Source organism: Rhodamnia argentea, chromosome 8 (genome assembly GCF_020921035.1).
Source record: "Rhodamnia argentea isolate NSW1041297 chromosome 8, ASM2092103v1, whole genome shotgun sequence".
Classification (NCBI taxonomy): Eukaryota; Viridiplantae; Streptophyta; class Magnoliopsida; order Myrtales; family Myrtaceae; genus Rhodamnia; species Rhodamnia argentea.
Window position 1 is genome coordinate 10,494,162 of NC_063157.1, and position 16,912 is coordinate 10,511,073.

Genomic DNA, 16,912 nt, shown 5'->3' on the forward strand with positions numbered 1-16,912 from the left:
TGGGAAATATGTAGATGACTTTGTATTTTCACTTAAATTCGCTGCAATTCGTAATAAAATTTTAATCAAGAAGAAGATGGTGCGATGGAAGATTTCGTTTGCCTAAAACTTGATCATCCTTCATATTACCTAACCAAATTGGACAAACATCAAGATTGAAGAAAGAGAATCATCATTTGATAGTGATAAGAAAAAAAAAAACAGCCAAACGTCTATTATTCGAAATATTTAAAGAGAGGCAATGAACAAGACTGAAAACAACAATCAAGAGGTAATGATCGAGCACCAACCATCAGGAGGAAAACCAAAGAGTACGAAAAAAAAAATTATTGTAGAGAGAGACAAAGGAAGGGTTCATTTGTAGATCACGGTATATGCGGTATGAATCGTGGTGAGCCCAAAGAGGATGATGGCGGCGAAGAAAGACAGTCCAGACCAAGGACTCTTGAAGTAGTCGTGCCAGAGGATAGCACAATACGCGCTCCAGCGCCTCTTGCAGTGCCTGCTGACATCCATGTGCACGTGGTCGAGGCCGCTGTTGGATTCCAGCGTCACGTCCTTGCACAGCGAATTGAACAGATCGGCGACCTCCTTGTCGCTCCCAATGGCATTCTGGATGATGCCCTTTTTATGGAGCAGCTGGACGTCCTGCTCGCTGTTGATGATGTTGTCACGCCCCGACTCTCGAGCCCGCGACATCCCTACCAAATCGCCACGAGGTCATGAAGGATAACGTCCCAGGCGCGTTATCGACCTTTCAACTATATACGCATGCGGAAACGGTTTACTCCCGGACAACATATGAACAAACAGGGATAGCATAGCAGAAGATACATACCAAGGCAGATAATCCAAAGTGACATATACGGTCATCAGACAGCATATGAGTCTTAACCCCACCGAGCTACAGAAATATATACAACCCCATACTTCGGGGTGGCTCACTATAACCTCAAAAGGTTGCCGGGTCAATAAGGTTAACTTCTCATCTACTCCAAAAGACTACCCTCATAACCTGGCCTTGGTATCCATAAAACTTCATCACTTGGGACCTGGAAAAAAAAAATGGTTCCCACAACGGGGTGAGATATAAATCTCAGTGAATCAAGCCTAAGCTCGGTTAGGACACTGATTCGCCTAAAACATCCTAACCACGAGGATTATAACACCACGATATAACCATATATCCAACAATCATATCACATGACAATAATCATCCACCTGCATACTTACCGGCCTTCAGCCACACATAATGCAATGTTGACTACACTCAACAGTCACATCGGACAACCGATCGAACACGCATCACACTCACAAGTATGCCCTGGACACCACACAAGTCCATTTATTAACGATGATCGCGCCCTTGGCGCCACGGTGATGAGGATCTACGCAACCGGCGTGATCAACTCTCACAAATAATGCGATCCCGCATTCTTCCGGCAGGACCGGGCTACGTTCCTTTTCCCTCTCGGCAACGGCTACTACAAGCGGTGTATCCAGTGCACTCTGCACGGCACGGCAAGTAGGCATCCCTATACGGGGCGTCGGTCCATCACAAGCTGCGACCGGCATCCGATAATCCCTTAAAACCGTACGTACCATACGGGGCATGAATTATCGTGCTTCCGGCAAGTCGTGTGGTTCCATAAAAATGGTACGGTCTGTACTACGCGTACAAGACGAACTTGCCAGGAAAACCCATCATCGTTCCGTCATATGACCATACAGCACACCCGACACATCAATCAATTTATTCTCTTTGATTTAGGCCGGATGCTCACACAAACGTGCTCAAAGACTCGGCCCAAAGCCATTTTCATGCTAAAATATGTCTTTGATCTTGCACACGGTCATATGCATATGCAGATTGCCAAATAGACACTGCAAGAACACACGGAACAATTAACTCCCAAACAATCACCAAATCACTCAACGAGCATTTAGGGTACTCAATTCAACATTTCAATACGGCGATCCGCCCATACAAAGTCATCAATTCAACACGAATTAACCAATTCGATTAGGCCACATAAAAGCTCAATTTCGTGCCAAATTTATTAATTAGCCAATTCGATTTATAATCGCCAATCGATCGCTCATCTTTAACCTATCGCTCGCTCGCGATCAAATCACAACATACAATCAAATTCGCCTAACAACAATTAGCCACAGACAATTCTAACTTAATCGATTATGGCCATTTACCCTAAACCGGGTTTCTAACTAATCCGACCATAATCAAATCTACCTAAAATTCCTACCGACTAGCTAACTAATTCTAGGCGCAATTAGCGCCCTAACCAAGGATTAGGGTCAACTCACCAAAAACACTGTTCACGCCGGAAAACACTATTCACCGGCGGCACTGTTCCGGAGACACTGTTCACGGCCGAAGCAGTGACGAGTTCGGCAGAGAAATCTTTGCAAATAGCAGCAGCTCAACGATTAGAGGTCCGGCGAGCGACAGAAGCTGAAAAACAGAATCAACAGAGATAAAAATAGGGGAAACCGAGCTGAATTTGGAGGAAAAACGATCTCACGGGCTGAGGCGAGGCTGGGGAAGGCTGGGGGACTCACCTACAGGTCGAGGACGACCTTCGGGACCAGCTGGGGGCGGCGGATGGTGGCCGGAAGCGACCGAACAGCAACGGTGCAGAACAGTCCGGTTTCTAAAAAAAAACAGGGCAGATTGAGCAGTCCGGACGGCGACATGTACAGTTTCGATTTCGAGGACTGATCTGGGGGTTTTCTTTAGCTGGTAACGTCGTAGAGAGGTAGAGGAAGGTGTGTACAAAATCTCGGGTGGTTTCGGGTCCGTTTGCTATGCGAACAAGCTTTGTTTCTCCAAGTCAGACTCTAAAAACTGCACTATACAGCATCAGGGGAGGGACGGTTTTGGGCTGTTTCGGGGCTCCGGCGGTGACGCGAGGTCGCGGGGCTGGTGGGGATGGTTCGATGGAGTTTTGAGGAGTATGTGGTGGTCGGATATGGGCAGAGGAAGGCGGTGGAGCGGTGCACAACGGCTGGAAACAGAACCGGGCAAAACAGGGGCTTAAACAGAGCAAAATTTCGCCGGGGCTGTTCTGGGCTTTCCGGTGGCGAACGGCGGCCGGGATGATGGTGGTGGCGGCAAGGAGTGGTGGATTGAGGAGTAAGGTGGTGGATAGAGGTGGTGATTTGGCAAAAATCGCCAAGGAAGAAGATGGTTCGGTGATGGAGGGGGAGGAAGTCGCGAGAAGGAAAAATAGAAAGGGGCTGCAGACGTGAGGGAGAGAAAGAGAAGGGAGAGGGGCACGTGGGTAGCAGAAGAATTGGCCAAATTTCACTAGATGGGGCCCACAAGATATTTTAAATATCTTATCTTATCTTATACGTATAATATCCAAGGGCGGTTCCGTAATTTGACAATTCGGGACTGATCGGATTTTTGGCTCAATCGATTGGGAATAAAATTTGGATTTTCACGGCTAGGTTCGGTCCGGAAAAGTTTAGGCGCGAGGAACAAAAATCCTAAGTCGCGATGACCACGATTTCGAGACCCAATCGAAATCGAACGACATTTCGGGATTAGTCCAAATTCGTCACTTTTGTCCTTGCGATCCAAAATTTGCACCGACTAAAATTCAATTCTCTTCCTTTTTATTGAATTCGGGCAAATTTACATGGATCGAATTCCCGGGCGTCACAGATGTTGTCCATGAGGAAGACGTAGGACGTGACCTCATTCCCGGCCCCGACATGGAAGTGCTCGAACGCGATAAGATTGAGGTATACAGACTCCGTGGTGTCGTCCACCACGATCATGGGGAGCCTCAGGACCCGTCCTTCTAATGAGATGTCATTGAGGCTGCGGGTTTTGCTCTTCTTGAACCGGATCCAGTGCTCACGGAGCTCAGTGGCAGACTGGATGATCTCCTCACCGCCCACGCTCCCGATCTGGCGCTGCCAGGGCTGGACCTTCTTGGACCCCCCCTCATGGAGCAGCAGGCTCTTCCTATAGACGTCCAGGACGTGCAGGGATTGGCCGATGCCCTCGGTGCGCATGAGCTGGTCGGGGTAGTAGAAGTTGAGGATGAGACCATTGATGAATTCGATACCCTGGCGTTGTTGGAGTAAAGTCAGTGCATTGAACACGAGGTTGTTGCCGAATGGATTCTATTTGCATCAAAGGTGTAAAACGAAGCTTCCGATAGATAGATTAAATAATGAAATTGTCGGTTGCATTCATGCAATGACCTCTTTCGTCTAAGAAACTTACCTTCTTGCCATCCCTCTCCACTTTGACCAGCTGAACCAGCACTAGCATCGGCAGTTGATTCTCCAGCATCAGCATGTCCCGCCTTATGTACGCCATCACGTGGAACTTCCCGTGGTTGCTGAAGACGGGGTCGTCGTCCTCGTAGTCGCCCTCCACCTTTCCCGCCCCCACCTTTTGTTCTGCAATCCTCAGGATCTCGAGCATGAAGCAGCCGTCGGTGATCATCAGCTCCAGGAACCGGTCCGCCACGTCCTCACTGCCGCCCGCCTTCCACTTGGGGTCCAGCGCATCGTAGCTCTCCTCGAGGTCCCGTGCCACCACCCTCAGGGACTCGAGGAAGGGCTTGAAGGGCTTCCCGGACCGCTTGAGGAAGTGGACAAGCGAGCGGCGCTTGTGTTCCTCCATGGGAAGGAGGTGTTCATCGCCGTGGTGGTAGGGGCCGAAGGAGACGACATGCGGCTGGTAGGCCTTGTGGTTAAGGTCGGCGATGCAGGCGCAGACCCTGCAGATGGACCGCTTGTTCCAGTGCCGTTGGTCATCGGAGGTCTTGTTCTTGAGGCTCTCCTCGACTTGGATGATCCAGTTGGACTCGTTCGGGTCCGGTGGCAGCGAAGGATCATGCTTCCGCAATTTTCACACGTTCCACAAATTTCTGCTGTGGAGTGGCTCATGTTATCGTTTTTGTCTTAAGCTGAAAGGAGTGAGATGAGCACAGGTGAATTTATGGAGAGGATGGGAAGAGTGAAGAGGGTTTGGCCAATTGCTTCAAGTTGAAGAGGTGAAGAGAGAACGTGTTTACGCATGGAAAAGAGAAGGCGAGTGAAAAAGGAGTTGGGAAATGCTTTTTAACAGTGTAACAGTCTTGTCAATTATTTTTTATAGTAGATCCACACTCCATCACTGCGTCTTTTACATAAAGTACTTATTAATTAAAAAATCGTAGAGTCGAAAATAATGACAATCTTGTTACACTGTCAGACTAACGGCTTCCTTCTAAAAAATCTGAAATGTGGGCTCACTTGTCACGTGTCCATCAACTAATGGAGCATTTTATGGCTGACTTGGCAGCAAGGACAACCTAATATATATCTTTTCTTAGGCATATCCCATGAAAGCCGTGGGAATCGAATTGCATGGCCCGCGTATCCTCGGGCAATCCAACACAAGCTGTAACCATCTTGCGCGAAACTCAAGAGCTTCTGCTTGTTTCATGTGGGCAAAAAATAATTCAAGTAAAAACAGATACAATAGCACTCAAATCAAAGTCAAGTTTCTACATTAAACTAATTATTAGTGTGGCTTTTATTTTTATTTTTTTTATTTTTTAGTACACGTGGGCGTGGCGCAATGGGCCGCCAGCATTTCTGACCTCAATGGAGAAGTACTTGGATTTAATTCGAAAGTGACTAATCCCATAAGCAACTATAGCTTATATGGATATATGTGTAACGTACGACAACACATTCGGTTTTAATCCCAAGTGAACCAACTGTTGTAGGACATTCCTTTCTTGCTCAGTGTGAAAGTGCCCCGATTTCTTTTATTAAAGTTATTCACTACTTTTTTTTTTCTCTTGGGCCCGGACAAAAATAATTGTCCTCGGAGCAAGGCGTGTCTGAAAGCTTCTAGGCCAATCGTGTTACACGAATGGGTGTATGGGGAGCTTCCACGATTTAAGATGGGCCAAAGAATTTCAAAAGAGGCGAGATGATCTTTTATTCCTACGTTGTTTGTCCTGGTTTCTCAGCAAATCTAAACCTTTGTTGTTGGCCCAATCTGTATAGATCAACCCTTAAGGTTTATTCATGCCATTAAGGGGAGCAATTTATGATTAAGAGGATTTACCTCTGGATTACCTTCACAACCCAAGCCAGCTTTATTGAATCTTGAATTGGGTTGGGCCGCCCTACTGCAAGTGTCCTCCCGAAACTTTCAGGCCCATCGGATGGTCCATTATGATACTGATATTCTCTTTTTCTAAAGGGTTAATACAACGAAAAATTTTAAACTGGTACACATTTAGCAAATTTATCCCAAACTATTTTTTTTTACCACCGAAAATCTGGAACTGGTACACTTTTGACAAATTTACTTCAAACCGATACATTTGTGACAATTTTACTCTATGTTAAGTTTCGTTAAATTTTATTGTCAAATTCTTGAGTTGGATAACTCGTCGCAATTGCCGAATATACACTTTTGGAATTTTTAACCTCTTTGTATCAATTTGGGATTTTTTATGATATTAATCCAATTTAACGAAAACTAACAAATGACAAATTTGTCACACGTGTACTATTTTGGGATTTTTCGTTGTATTAACCCGTGACGACTTGAGTTCCGCCAACCTGTTTAATGGACAAAATGGGAATTATTTTGGCGGTGGTCGTTTAGAAATTATGATTGTGGGACTTTAATAAATATCACGGAGAATTATTGACGAAAAGACAGAGCGCCTAGTAATTAGTTTCGATCTATTAGAGTTTAATTATGAGGAAAATTAGTACAACTAGTGAAAATTCCATTTAGTGGGCCAAGACACATGAAAGAGTGCATGATGGACAAGTGTTCAAGCTAGAGCGCACAAGAATAACGAGTGTCACTCATGCAAGAATCCTCCTACTAACTATATAAGCTTGAATTTCTCTCTCTTCGCTCATTTTTGGTGGAAACCTCAATTAACTCTTCTCTCTTCGTCTCTTTTTCTCTTTGGTTGTGACTCCCTCATCCCCTCTCCCTTGCCGACTCAAATCTCGCCCTCTCTCTCTCTCTCTCTCTCTCTCTCTCTCTCTCTCTCTCTCTCTCTCTCTCTCTCTCTCTCTCTCTCTCTCTCTCTCTCTCTCTCTCTCTCTCTCTCTCTCTCTCTCTCTCTATGTGAAGGAAGATGGGTGCGCCAAAGCTAGCGGCGGCACGGATTGCAATTGTTTCCGAGTTCGGTTACAAGGCGAGTAAAATTCTAATTCTCCAATCGTTGGTTGTTGATCCTGCTTGCATGTCTTAGATTCTAATAGAATGGATATCCTTGAGGCTTGAGTGAACTGATTTGGTGGTTGAATTGTCGCAATAAGCGATGTATTGATGGTTCGGACGTGTAAGATCGAGATGAAAGTATGGGCGCGAAAAACCCTAAACTTGGTTGTATGTCACAAATTATAACTAGATAAGGTTCTCTTGGTGTCGGGTTTGTGAAATTGATAGACAAATCGCTGAAATTGACAATGGTTTGAGATTTTCCAAAGAGAAAGGGGTTCGGTTTTTCTGGTCTTAATGCACGAAGGACCTCTAAATGGCTTACATATCGTCTCTATGGCTTGAATAGTGCTCTTTGGATTTTGGATTGGCTAAATCGATAGTTAAATTTGGTAAAACGGGAGCTAATTCTCGAGTTGGTGGTGAAGGAATGGCGGTCGAGAGCCCAAATAAGGAATTTGGAGTTATCGGAGAAAGTTTACTTTACGATAGTCCTTTACCTGCCCTGATTTCCATTTGATTAATGATTGTTTGTTGTGTAGTTCGTTATCTTTGGTGATTCGTGGTGATGAGATGACGGTTAATTGAAGATGCGTTATGTGCGGCGTTCTTATAAACTCATCTATGATGATAAGGCAATGATTGATGAGAGTTGCAATAATGTGAGGATTGCCCTGGAACACTTGTTTCATTGTCATGAAAAATCTTATCTTTGTTCTTGTGACAAATATTTGGGTGGTTAACTTTTGACTCCTGCCTGTAATAGTAGTAGTAGTAGTAAGGATCCTCATAATCGCAAGAAGGATAACCAAAAGAAGCTTGGTTTCGATGATTGGGACAAGGAGTTGGAGTTGCTGTGCCATGATGAAGAGGAAGACCAAATATCGTCCGAAGCAAACGTATTCGAGCTCGATAAGTATCCTAAAGTCGAACGTGAAGAAGATCGTGATCTTAACCTTTTGATGTGGTGAAATACTGCTGGCCAAAAGTTCAAAATCCTTTCTTTGATGGCTCGGGATATTTTGGATATTCCTGTAACAACTATTGCTTCAAAGATGACTTTCAGCACATCTGGTTGTGTGCTGGATAACTTTCAAAGTTATTTGACTCCTAGAGCAGCGGAAGCTTTGATTTGCACTAAAGATTTGTTGTGAGTAGTTAACAAGCCAATTAATACCATGAATGCAGAAACGTTTGAGTGTGGTAAGTCATTGATATATCTTTTTGTCTTGTTATTTTTTCATATACCTAATGAGAGAATGCTTTATTAGTAGCTTGTTTTTATTAGATATAGATGATGCTCACTTAGAGCTTATCCGGAAATCATCTATAAGACGGCCCTATTTGGTTCAGTATTGGGAATGAGCATTAGGGCTCTAAAATCTCTTGGCCAAATGCAAATGTTGTTTGATTCATTTTTTGCTCACTTTGAAGAAATGTAATTGCATCTTAAATGATATTCAAAGTCTTTTAGCTTAAAGTACCTAAGTACTTTGGGTTAAAAGACTTTTGTAAAATGCAACTAATTTTTTTTCTTTTAAATTTGTCACCTTAGCTTGGGGCCACCGGTCGCCGCCGCCACCGCCGCCCACCACTACTCGCCGACCGCAACCGACCACCTCCGCCATCGCCCACTGCTGTTGCCCGCCAACCGCCGCTCCCCGTCAATCGGCACCGACGACCGCCACCGTCACCCAGCAGTCGCCCACCGCCACCGTTGCCACCGACCACCACAACCACCCGCCTTCACTCTCCGACTGTCGCCCACCGCCTATCGCCGCTGCTTGCAGATAGTCGCCCGCCGGCGCCAACCGCCGCCTCCCACCACGGCCGACCATCGCTTTTTTTTTCAAAAAGTAAAAATAATTTACAAAGTTCATTTTTTACCAAATAGCATTTATGTCAAAGTTGTTTTCCAATGTGTTTTTAAAATACACTTTACCAAACACTACTTGCATTTTGGAAAAAGACGTTTAGCCTAAATGTATTTGCATTTTCTCAAAGTCACTTAGCCAAATGTTGAATCAAACAGGCTCGAAGTGAAAGGAATATATATGGTGAGATTTTAAGACTTCTAGTGTATATGGATGATGCTCACTTAGAGCTTATCGGGAAATCATCTATAAGATGAAGTGAAAGGAATACATGTGATGAGATTTTAAGACTTCGAGTGTACTTATTTTGTTTGTAGGGTGTGGTCCTCCATTGGAATGACCCATAAAGATTGTTTCATACAAGACTTCTCCCTCTAGTAACAATAGGATATTTTCATCTATCACTTTTCTATGTATTTACATTTTTTTTTTGTTATAGGATTTTTTTACGGTTGGACTTGGCTGGATTATCTTTAGTGGGCTTCCATTTGACATTGTGAGTAATGCACTCTTCCTCGTCATTAGAATTTGATCTCTTTGCAAACTTCAACGCGCAACTGATTATTATATATGATAAATGCATCAGCTTTAAGTTTTAACATTGTCCTGAACCCGTGTTTCCTTTGTTCAGTTGAATGTTGCTGGGTAATTTCTCGGTTTTTCTTGGCTCTGGCTTGTATGCAAACTATAAGCTTATGGGGAAGTGACTGCTTTAAGCTTTTCACCCTTCTTGTTCTGGGATGATGAGCGCTCGTATCATTCCAAGGGATTCAATCAAAGGGTGTTTCTAATTATAATGCAAGCCAATCTATAAGTCTATTGTGTTTTTTCTTGACTCAAGTATCAATTTTTTTAAAAAACGATCACTTTAGTGTCAAAACTTTCAAAACGTTCACTTAAGCGCATATTTTTTTAAAAAAATGCTAACTTCAGTGTCAACTCCAGCAAGCCATATCAGCTCAAATATGAATAAAAATATGTCACATCAAATTTTTGGTGAGGCACGTCAGCTCAAACGAAAGCTGGCACTGAAGTAAGCATTTTTCAAAAAAATTAGCATTTAAGTGATATTTTTGAAAGTTTTGGCATTAAAGTAAGCGTCGATCACAAGTTGTGGCACTTGTAGTGTACTTTATCCCAAACCCGTTATTTTGTTCTCACTTAGATTCAGTGAAATACAAGTGTAATCTTACTTGAAGCTTGATTCTTTCTAGCTCAAGGAGAATGATACAAGAGCATAATCTTATTTCAGTTATTTTAAGTGTTTTTATCCTAATTTAGTCTTTTTTCATTGTTTTAGGATTATAAGTACTCATGTGATTGTCATACAATGGTCATGTGTATATTTTTTTAGATTGGAAGGTTGAGATTAAAAGTTGTTAACTTAGATCCAAGAGATAGATTTCTATAATAGTTAGTGTTAGCGGTCCTACTAGAACCAGTTAGGTCCCAATTCAATCTCCAATCTCGAAAATTTGGGGATCGGGACTACTAGTCCGGTCCCCGGTTCCATATCGGGACTAGACTAGCTCGGATCATGCGCATACCCCTAGACCCAAGCCTTTTAGATCACTGAACGCGCTCAAGTGCTTGACTATCGGATAGGTTAGGAGAAAGCATAAAAGTACTACTTGCCTAGGATTGGAGCTTGGCGAACACGAGAGTGGAATCGGCTTCAGGACGAGCTCGAGCCTCACTTTTCTTCTTCTCAGGCATCGCGGGTCGAGGGAGCGGCTGGGCAGAGGAGTGGAGCAGCGACGTCCGGTCTCGAAGAGCTGCTGGCGACGAATTGCTGCAGCTGTCGGAGCTCAATCGAGCTTGAGGAGTGCTCGGGCGAGAGTGAGAAGAGAGAGCACCGAGGGAGGAAACAGAGAGGGGAGAGGGAAGTTGTCTAAAAATGAAGAGAGAGAGAGAGAGAGAGAACGTGAGGTGCCTTAATAAGGGAAATGGGTGGCGACGTCAGAGGGCAGGTGGTGTAGGGGAGGTTGATTAAAAGGTTCCGCAGTCCAATCGGAAACCGAATTTTGCGCCGGACCAATTTTACTTCAACGGATACGGCTGATTAAATTCAAATAGTCCGTCCCCATTAATGGCCCCAACTATAGTATTGAGCTCAGTTAGTCCGCCGTGCTAAAACATCTTGATTCCCCCAAAACTTGTCCATTTAATATTCCGAGTCCGATAAAATTTTCTATCCCGCTTATAAACTTAATGGGCAAAGAATCAGGTCGTTAACGGTACTCCCATAAATCCCAACACAAAGGCTTTAAGTACACTGAAGATGTCATAGTACATGAAAGTCTTCTCCACGAGCTTCAACGTAGACTCTTCTTTTATTACAAAAATTAGCTGCTTCCAAGATTTTTTTTTTCTTCTACAAAATTCACATACCACTAAGAGAGAGAGAGAGAGAGAGAGAGTATCTTGGAGTATTCTAAAGAGAGTATATCACACCAACAACAATCAACAACTCATCAAGAGAGCCGTTAGGCGAAAAGTTAAAACCCGAAAAATGGAGAAAAAATATATTGTACTAAGAGGAAAAGGGAGGGTTCATTTTTTCTAGCCGAGCACGGTATATATGGTCTGAATTATGGTAAGCCCGAAGAGGAGGAAGGCGGCAATGAGAGACAATATAACCCAAGGATTCCTGAAGTGGGTGTGCATGAGACTGGCCCTCCACTTGTGCCTCCTCTCCTTGCAGTATTCTTTGACCTTCTTGATCATGTCATGGAGCCTGCTGCCCGGGTCGAGCATCACGTCCTTGGCCAGCAAGTTGAACAGCTTGGCTGCCGCCTCGTCGCTCTCCATGTAATTCCTGATGATACCCTTCTTGCGGAGCAGAGCAAAGTCCCGCTCCTTATCGATGAGGTTGTCCATGAAGCAGATGTAGGACGTGACCTCGGTCCCAGCCTCGACGTGGAAGCGCTCAAACGCAATGAGGTTGAGGAACATGGACTCGGTGTCGTCGTCTACCACGATCACGGGGAGCCTCAGGACCCCGCTGGCAAAGGAGATCTCCTTGAGGCTGTTGGTTTCGCTTTGCTTGAACTGGATCCCGTGCTCACGGAGCTCGGTGGCTGGTGGGATTGTCTCCACGCTGGCGTTGCTCTTCCACTCTTTGTTCTCTTTGGACTCCATCGGCAGGCTCTTCTCGGAGACGTCCAGGCTTGTTCCCATGCACGCATTGTTCAGGTTGCCCATGCTCACCACTTGGTCCGGATTGAGCTGGACCCGCTTCTTCCTGAAGACGTCCAGGACGTGCAGGCATTTTCCTGTGCTTGGATTGTTCTCGCTGGCTCTCCAGAAGTTAAGGATGAGCCTGTTGATGTATTCTTCCTCCTGCATTGTTGGAGTAAAGTCAGTTCAATTTCCCTTCCTCCTGATGTCATGTGGATTGTCCTTGAGTAGAAGGTATAAAAAGAAGTTTCTAATATCGGTTATAGATCAGGATTGGAGCATTAGATTTGATTCCTCTGAGATTGCCAAGATGTACTGTGAACCCAGTACGGCGGTTTACATGCGTGCGAAAAATCTCTCTTACGACGGAGCAAAATCTAAGGAACTAACCTTCTTGCCATTACAGACGGCGACCAGCCGTTCCAGTACTAGCAGAGGAAGCTGATTCTCCAGCAGCAGCATGTCCCGCCAAATGTTTGGAAGTATGTAAAGCCTCCCGTGATTGCTAAAGATGGGGTCGTTGGGCGCATAGTCGTCCACCTCCGAATTTGCGAACCTCAGGATCTCGAGCATGAAGCAGCCATCAGTGATCATCAGCTGCAGGAACCGGCCTGCCGCGCCCTCGCTGTCCTTCTTCCACATCGGGTCCAGCGCATCGTAGCTTGCCTTGAGGTCCCCCAGCACCTCCTTTAGGGACTCGAGGAAGGGCTTGAAGGGCTTCCCGGACCGCTTGAGGAAGTGGACAAGCGAGCGGCGCTTGTGTTCCTCCATGGGGAGGAGGTGTTCATCGCCGTGGTGGTAGGGACCGAAGGAGACAACCTGCGGCCGGTAGGCCTCGCTTTTGAGGTCGGTGATGCGGGCAGGGATCCTGTAGATGGACCGCTTGTTCCAGCGCCGTTGGTCATCGGAGGTCTTGCTCTTGAGGCTCTCCTCGACTTGGACGATCCAGTTGGTCTCGTTTGGGTCTGGTGGCGGCGAAGGATCCATGCTTCCGCTATTTTCACAAGTTCCACAAATTTCTACTGTGGAGTGTCTCATGTTATCGTTTTTGTCTTAAAGCTGAAGGGAGTGAGATGAGAAGAGGTGAATTTATGGTGAGAGATGGGAAGAGTGAAGAGGGTTTGGCCCATTGCTTCAAGTTGAAGAGCTGAAGAGAGAACGTGTTTACTCATGGAAAAGAGAAGGTGAGTGAAAAAGGAGTTGGGAAATGCTTTCCTGACAGCCTAATAATCTTGTCAGTTATTTCTGATCGTAAATTCACACATCATCACCGCGTATTTTATACAAAGCACTCATTAATTGAAAGCTTTTTTCTAAAAAATTTGAAATGCGGGCTCACCTAACACGTGTCGATCAACTAATGGAGCATTTTATGGCTGACTTGGCCGTAAGGACAACCTAATATATATCTTTTCTTAGGCATGTCCCGTGAAAGCCGTAGGAATCGAATTGCATGGCCCGCTTATCCTCGGGCAATCCAACACAAGTTGTAACCATCTTGCGTGAAACTCAAGAGCTTCTGCTTGTTTCATATGGGCAAAAAATAATTCAAGTAAGAAAAGATACAATAGCACTCAAATCAAAGTCAAGTTTCTACATTAAACTAATTATTAGTGTGGCTTTTATTTTTATTTTTATTTTTATTTTTATTACACGTGAGCATAATGGGCCGCCAGCATTTCTGAGCTCAATGGAGAAGTGCTTGGATTTAATTCGAAAGTGACTAATCCCATAAGCAACTATAGCTTATATGGACATGCGTGTAACGTACGACAACACATTCGGTTCATATCCCAAGTAAACCAATTGTAGGACATTCCTTTCTTGCTCAATGTGAAAGTGCCTCGATTTCTTTTATTAAAGTTATTCTCTACTCTTTTTTTTTCTCTCTTGGGCCCGGACAAAACTAATTGTCCTCGGAGCAAGGCGTGTCAGAAAGCTTCTAGGCCTATCGTGTTACACGAATGCGCGCGTGCTATCAAAAAATTTCTTGTATGGGGAGCTTCCACGATTTAAGAGGGCCAAAGAATTTTGAAAGAGGCGAGGTAGATCTTTTATTCCTACGTTGTTTGTCGTGGTTTCTCAGCAGATCTAAACCTTTGTTGTCGGCCCAATCTGTATAGATCAACCGTTAAGGTTTATTCATGCCATTTAGGGGAGCAATGTATGATTAAGAGGATTTACCTCTGGATTACCTTCACAACCCAAGCCAGCTTTATTGAATCTTGAATTGGGTTGAGCCGCTCTACTACAAGTGTCCTCCCGAAACTTTCAGGCCCATCAGATGGTCTATTTTGATACTGATCTTCTCTTTTTCTAAAGGGCTAATACCACGAAAAATCTCAAACTGGTACACATATGGCAAATTTACCCCAAACTATTTCTTTTACCACCGAAAACCCGAAACCGGTACACATTTAACAACTTTACTTCAAACTGGTACATCTATGACAAATCTACTCTATATTAAGTTCCGTTAAATTTTATCGTCAAATTGCTGAGTTCGATGACTCGTGGCAATTGCCGAATATACACGTTTGGAATTTTTACCCTCTATTGTATCAATTTGGGATTTTTGTAGTATTAATCCAATTTAACAGAAACTAACGAAAAGTAAATTTATCACGCGTGTACTAATTTGGGGTTTTTCGTTGTATTAACCTGTGACGACTTGAGTTCCACCGACTTGTTGAATGGACAAAATGGGAATTATTTTGGCGGTGGTCGTTTAGAAATTATAATTGTGGGATTTTAATAAATAACACGGAGAATTATTGACGAAAGGACGGAGCGCCTAGTAATTAGTTTCGGTCCATTAGAGCTTAACTATGAGGAAAATTAGTACAACTAGTGAAAATTCCATTTAGCGGGCCGAGGCAAATGAAAGAGTGCATGATGGACAAGTGTTCAAGCCAAGGCGCACAAGAATGACAAGTGTCACTCATGCAAGAAACCTCCCACTAACTATATAAGCTTGAATTTCTCTCTCTTCTCTCATTTTGGTGGAAACCTCGATAAGCTCTTCTCTCTTCCTCTCCTTTGCTCTTTAGTTGTGACTCCCTCATCCCCTCTCCCTTGCCGACTCAAATCTTGCCCACTCTCTCTCATTCTCGTCTTGCACTCTCACCATGTGAAGGAAGATGGGTGCGCCGGAGCTAGCGGTGGCACAGATTGCAATTGTTTCAGAGTTCGGTTACAAGGTAAGTAAAATTCGAATTCTCCAATCATTGGTTGTCGATCCCGCTTGCATGTCTTGGATTCTAGTAGAATGGATATCCTTGAGGCTTGGGTGAACTGATTTGGTGGTTGGATTGTCGCAATAAGCGACGTATTGATGGTTTAGATGTGTAGGTCCTAGGGTGAAAGTATGGGCGCGAACGGCCTTAAACTTGGTTGTATGTCACAGATTATAGCTAGATAAGGTTCTCTTGGTGTCAGGCTTGTGAAATTGATAGACGGATCGATGAAATTGGCAGCAGTTTGAGCTTTTCCAAAGAGAAAGGGGTTCGATTTTGGTGGTCTTAATGCACAAGGGACCTCTAAATGGCTTGTATATCGTCTCTATGGCTTGAATGGTGCTCTTTGGATTCTGGATTGGCTAAATCGATAGTTAAATTTGGAAAAACGGGAGCTAATTCTCAAGTTGGTGGTGAAGGAATGGCGGCCAAGAGCCCAAACAAGGAATTTGGGGTTATCGGAGAAAGTTTACTTGACGATAGTCCTTTACCTGCCCCGATTTCCATTTGATTAATGATTGTTTGTTGTGTAGTTCGTTATCTTTGGTGATTCGTGGTGATAAGATGATGGTTAATTGAAGGTGCATTATGTTCGGTGTTCTTATAAACTCAACTATGATGATAAGGCAACAGTTGATGAGAGTTACGATAATATGAGGATTGCCCTAGAACGCTTATTTCATTGTAATAAGAAATCTTATCTTTGTTCTTGTGACAAATATTTGGGTGGTTAACTTTTGACTCATGCCAGTAGTTGATGTAGTAGTAGTAGTAAGGATCATCATAGCCACGAGAAGGATAACCAAAAGAAGCTCGGTTTCGATGATTGGGACAAGGAGTTGGAGTTCCTGTGCCATGATGAAGAGAAGGACCAAATATCTTCCGAAGCAAACGTATCTGAGCTCAATAAATATCTTAAATCTGAACGTGAAGAAAATTGTGGTCTTAACCTTTTGATGTGGTGAAATACTGCTGGCCAAAAGTTCAAAATCCTTTCTTGGATGGCTCGAGATATTTTGGCTATTCCCGTAATAATCGTTGCTTTGAAGACGACTTTCAGCACATCTAGTCATATGCTGGATAACAAGCCAATTAATATCATGAATGTGGAAAAGTTTGAGTGTGATAAGTCATTGATATATCTTTTTATCTTGTTATTCTTTCATATACCTAATGAGCGAATGCTTTATTAATAGCTTGTTTTTGTTAGATATGGATGATGCTCACCTGGAGCTTATCCGAAAATCATCTACAAGACGGCCATGTTTGGTTTGGCATTGGAAATGAGTATTGGGGCTCTAAAGTTCCTTGGCCAAATGCAAATGGTGTTTGGTTCATTTTTGTGGGTTTCTTTGGGGAGATGCAATTGCATCTCAAATTGGGCTAAAGGA

General features: G+C 43.9%; 1 protein-coding gene and 1 pseudogene across 1 annotated transcript; both read right to left on the reverse strand.

Moving 5' to 3' along the window:
* Positions 1-232: 232 nt before the first annotated feature.
* On the reverse strand, positions 233-4,932 carry LOC115745329 (annotated as a pseudogene).
* A 6,634-nt stretch (positions 4,933-11,566) lies between these two features.
* On the reverse strand, positions 11,567-13,327 carry LOC115745350 (UPF0481 protein At3g47200-like). The gene is made up of 2 exons (XM_048283435.1): positions 12,676-13,327; positions 11,567-12,447 (listed from the first exon to the last, which is right to left on the reverse strand). The coding sequence occupies exons 1-2, from the start codon at positions 13,321-13,323 to the stop codon at positions 11,668-11,670; spliced, it is 1,428 nt and encodes a 475-aa protein (XP_048139392.1). The 5' UTR covers positions 13,324-13,327; the 3' UTR covers positions 11,567-11,667.
* Between the last annotated feature and the right edge of the window lie 3,585 nt (positions 13,328-16,912).

Coding starts and splice junctions, on each gene's coding strand:
- LOC115745350 (XM_048283435.1), bottom strand. CDS start 13,323: ATGAGACACTCCACAGTAGAAATTTGTGGAACTTGTGAAAATAGCGGA. Junction 12,448..12,675: donor CCGTCTGTAATGGCAAGAAG/GTTAGTTCCTTA, acceptor CCAACAATGCAG/GAGGAAGAATACATCAACAG.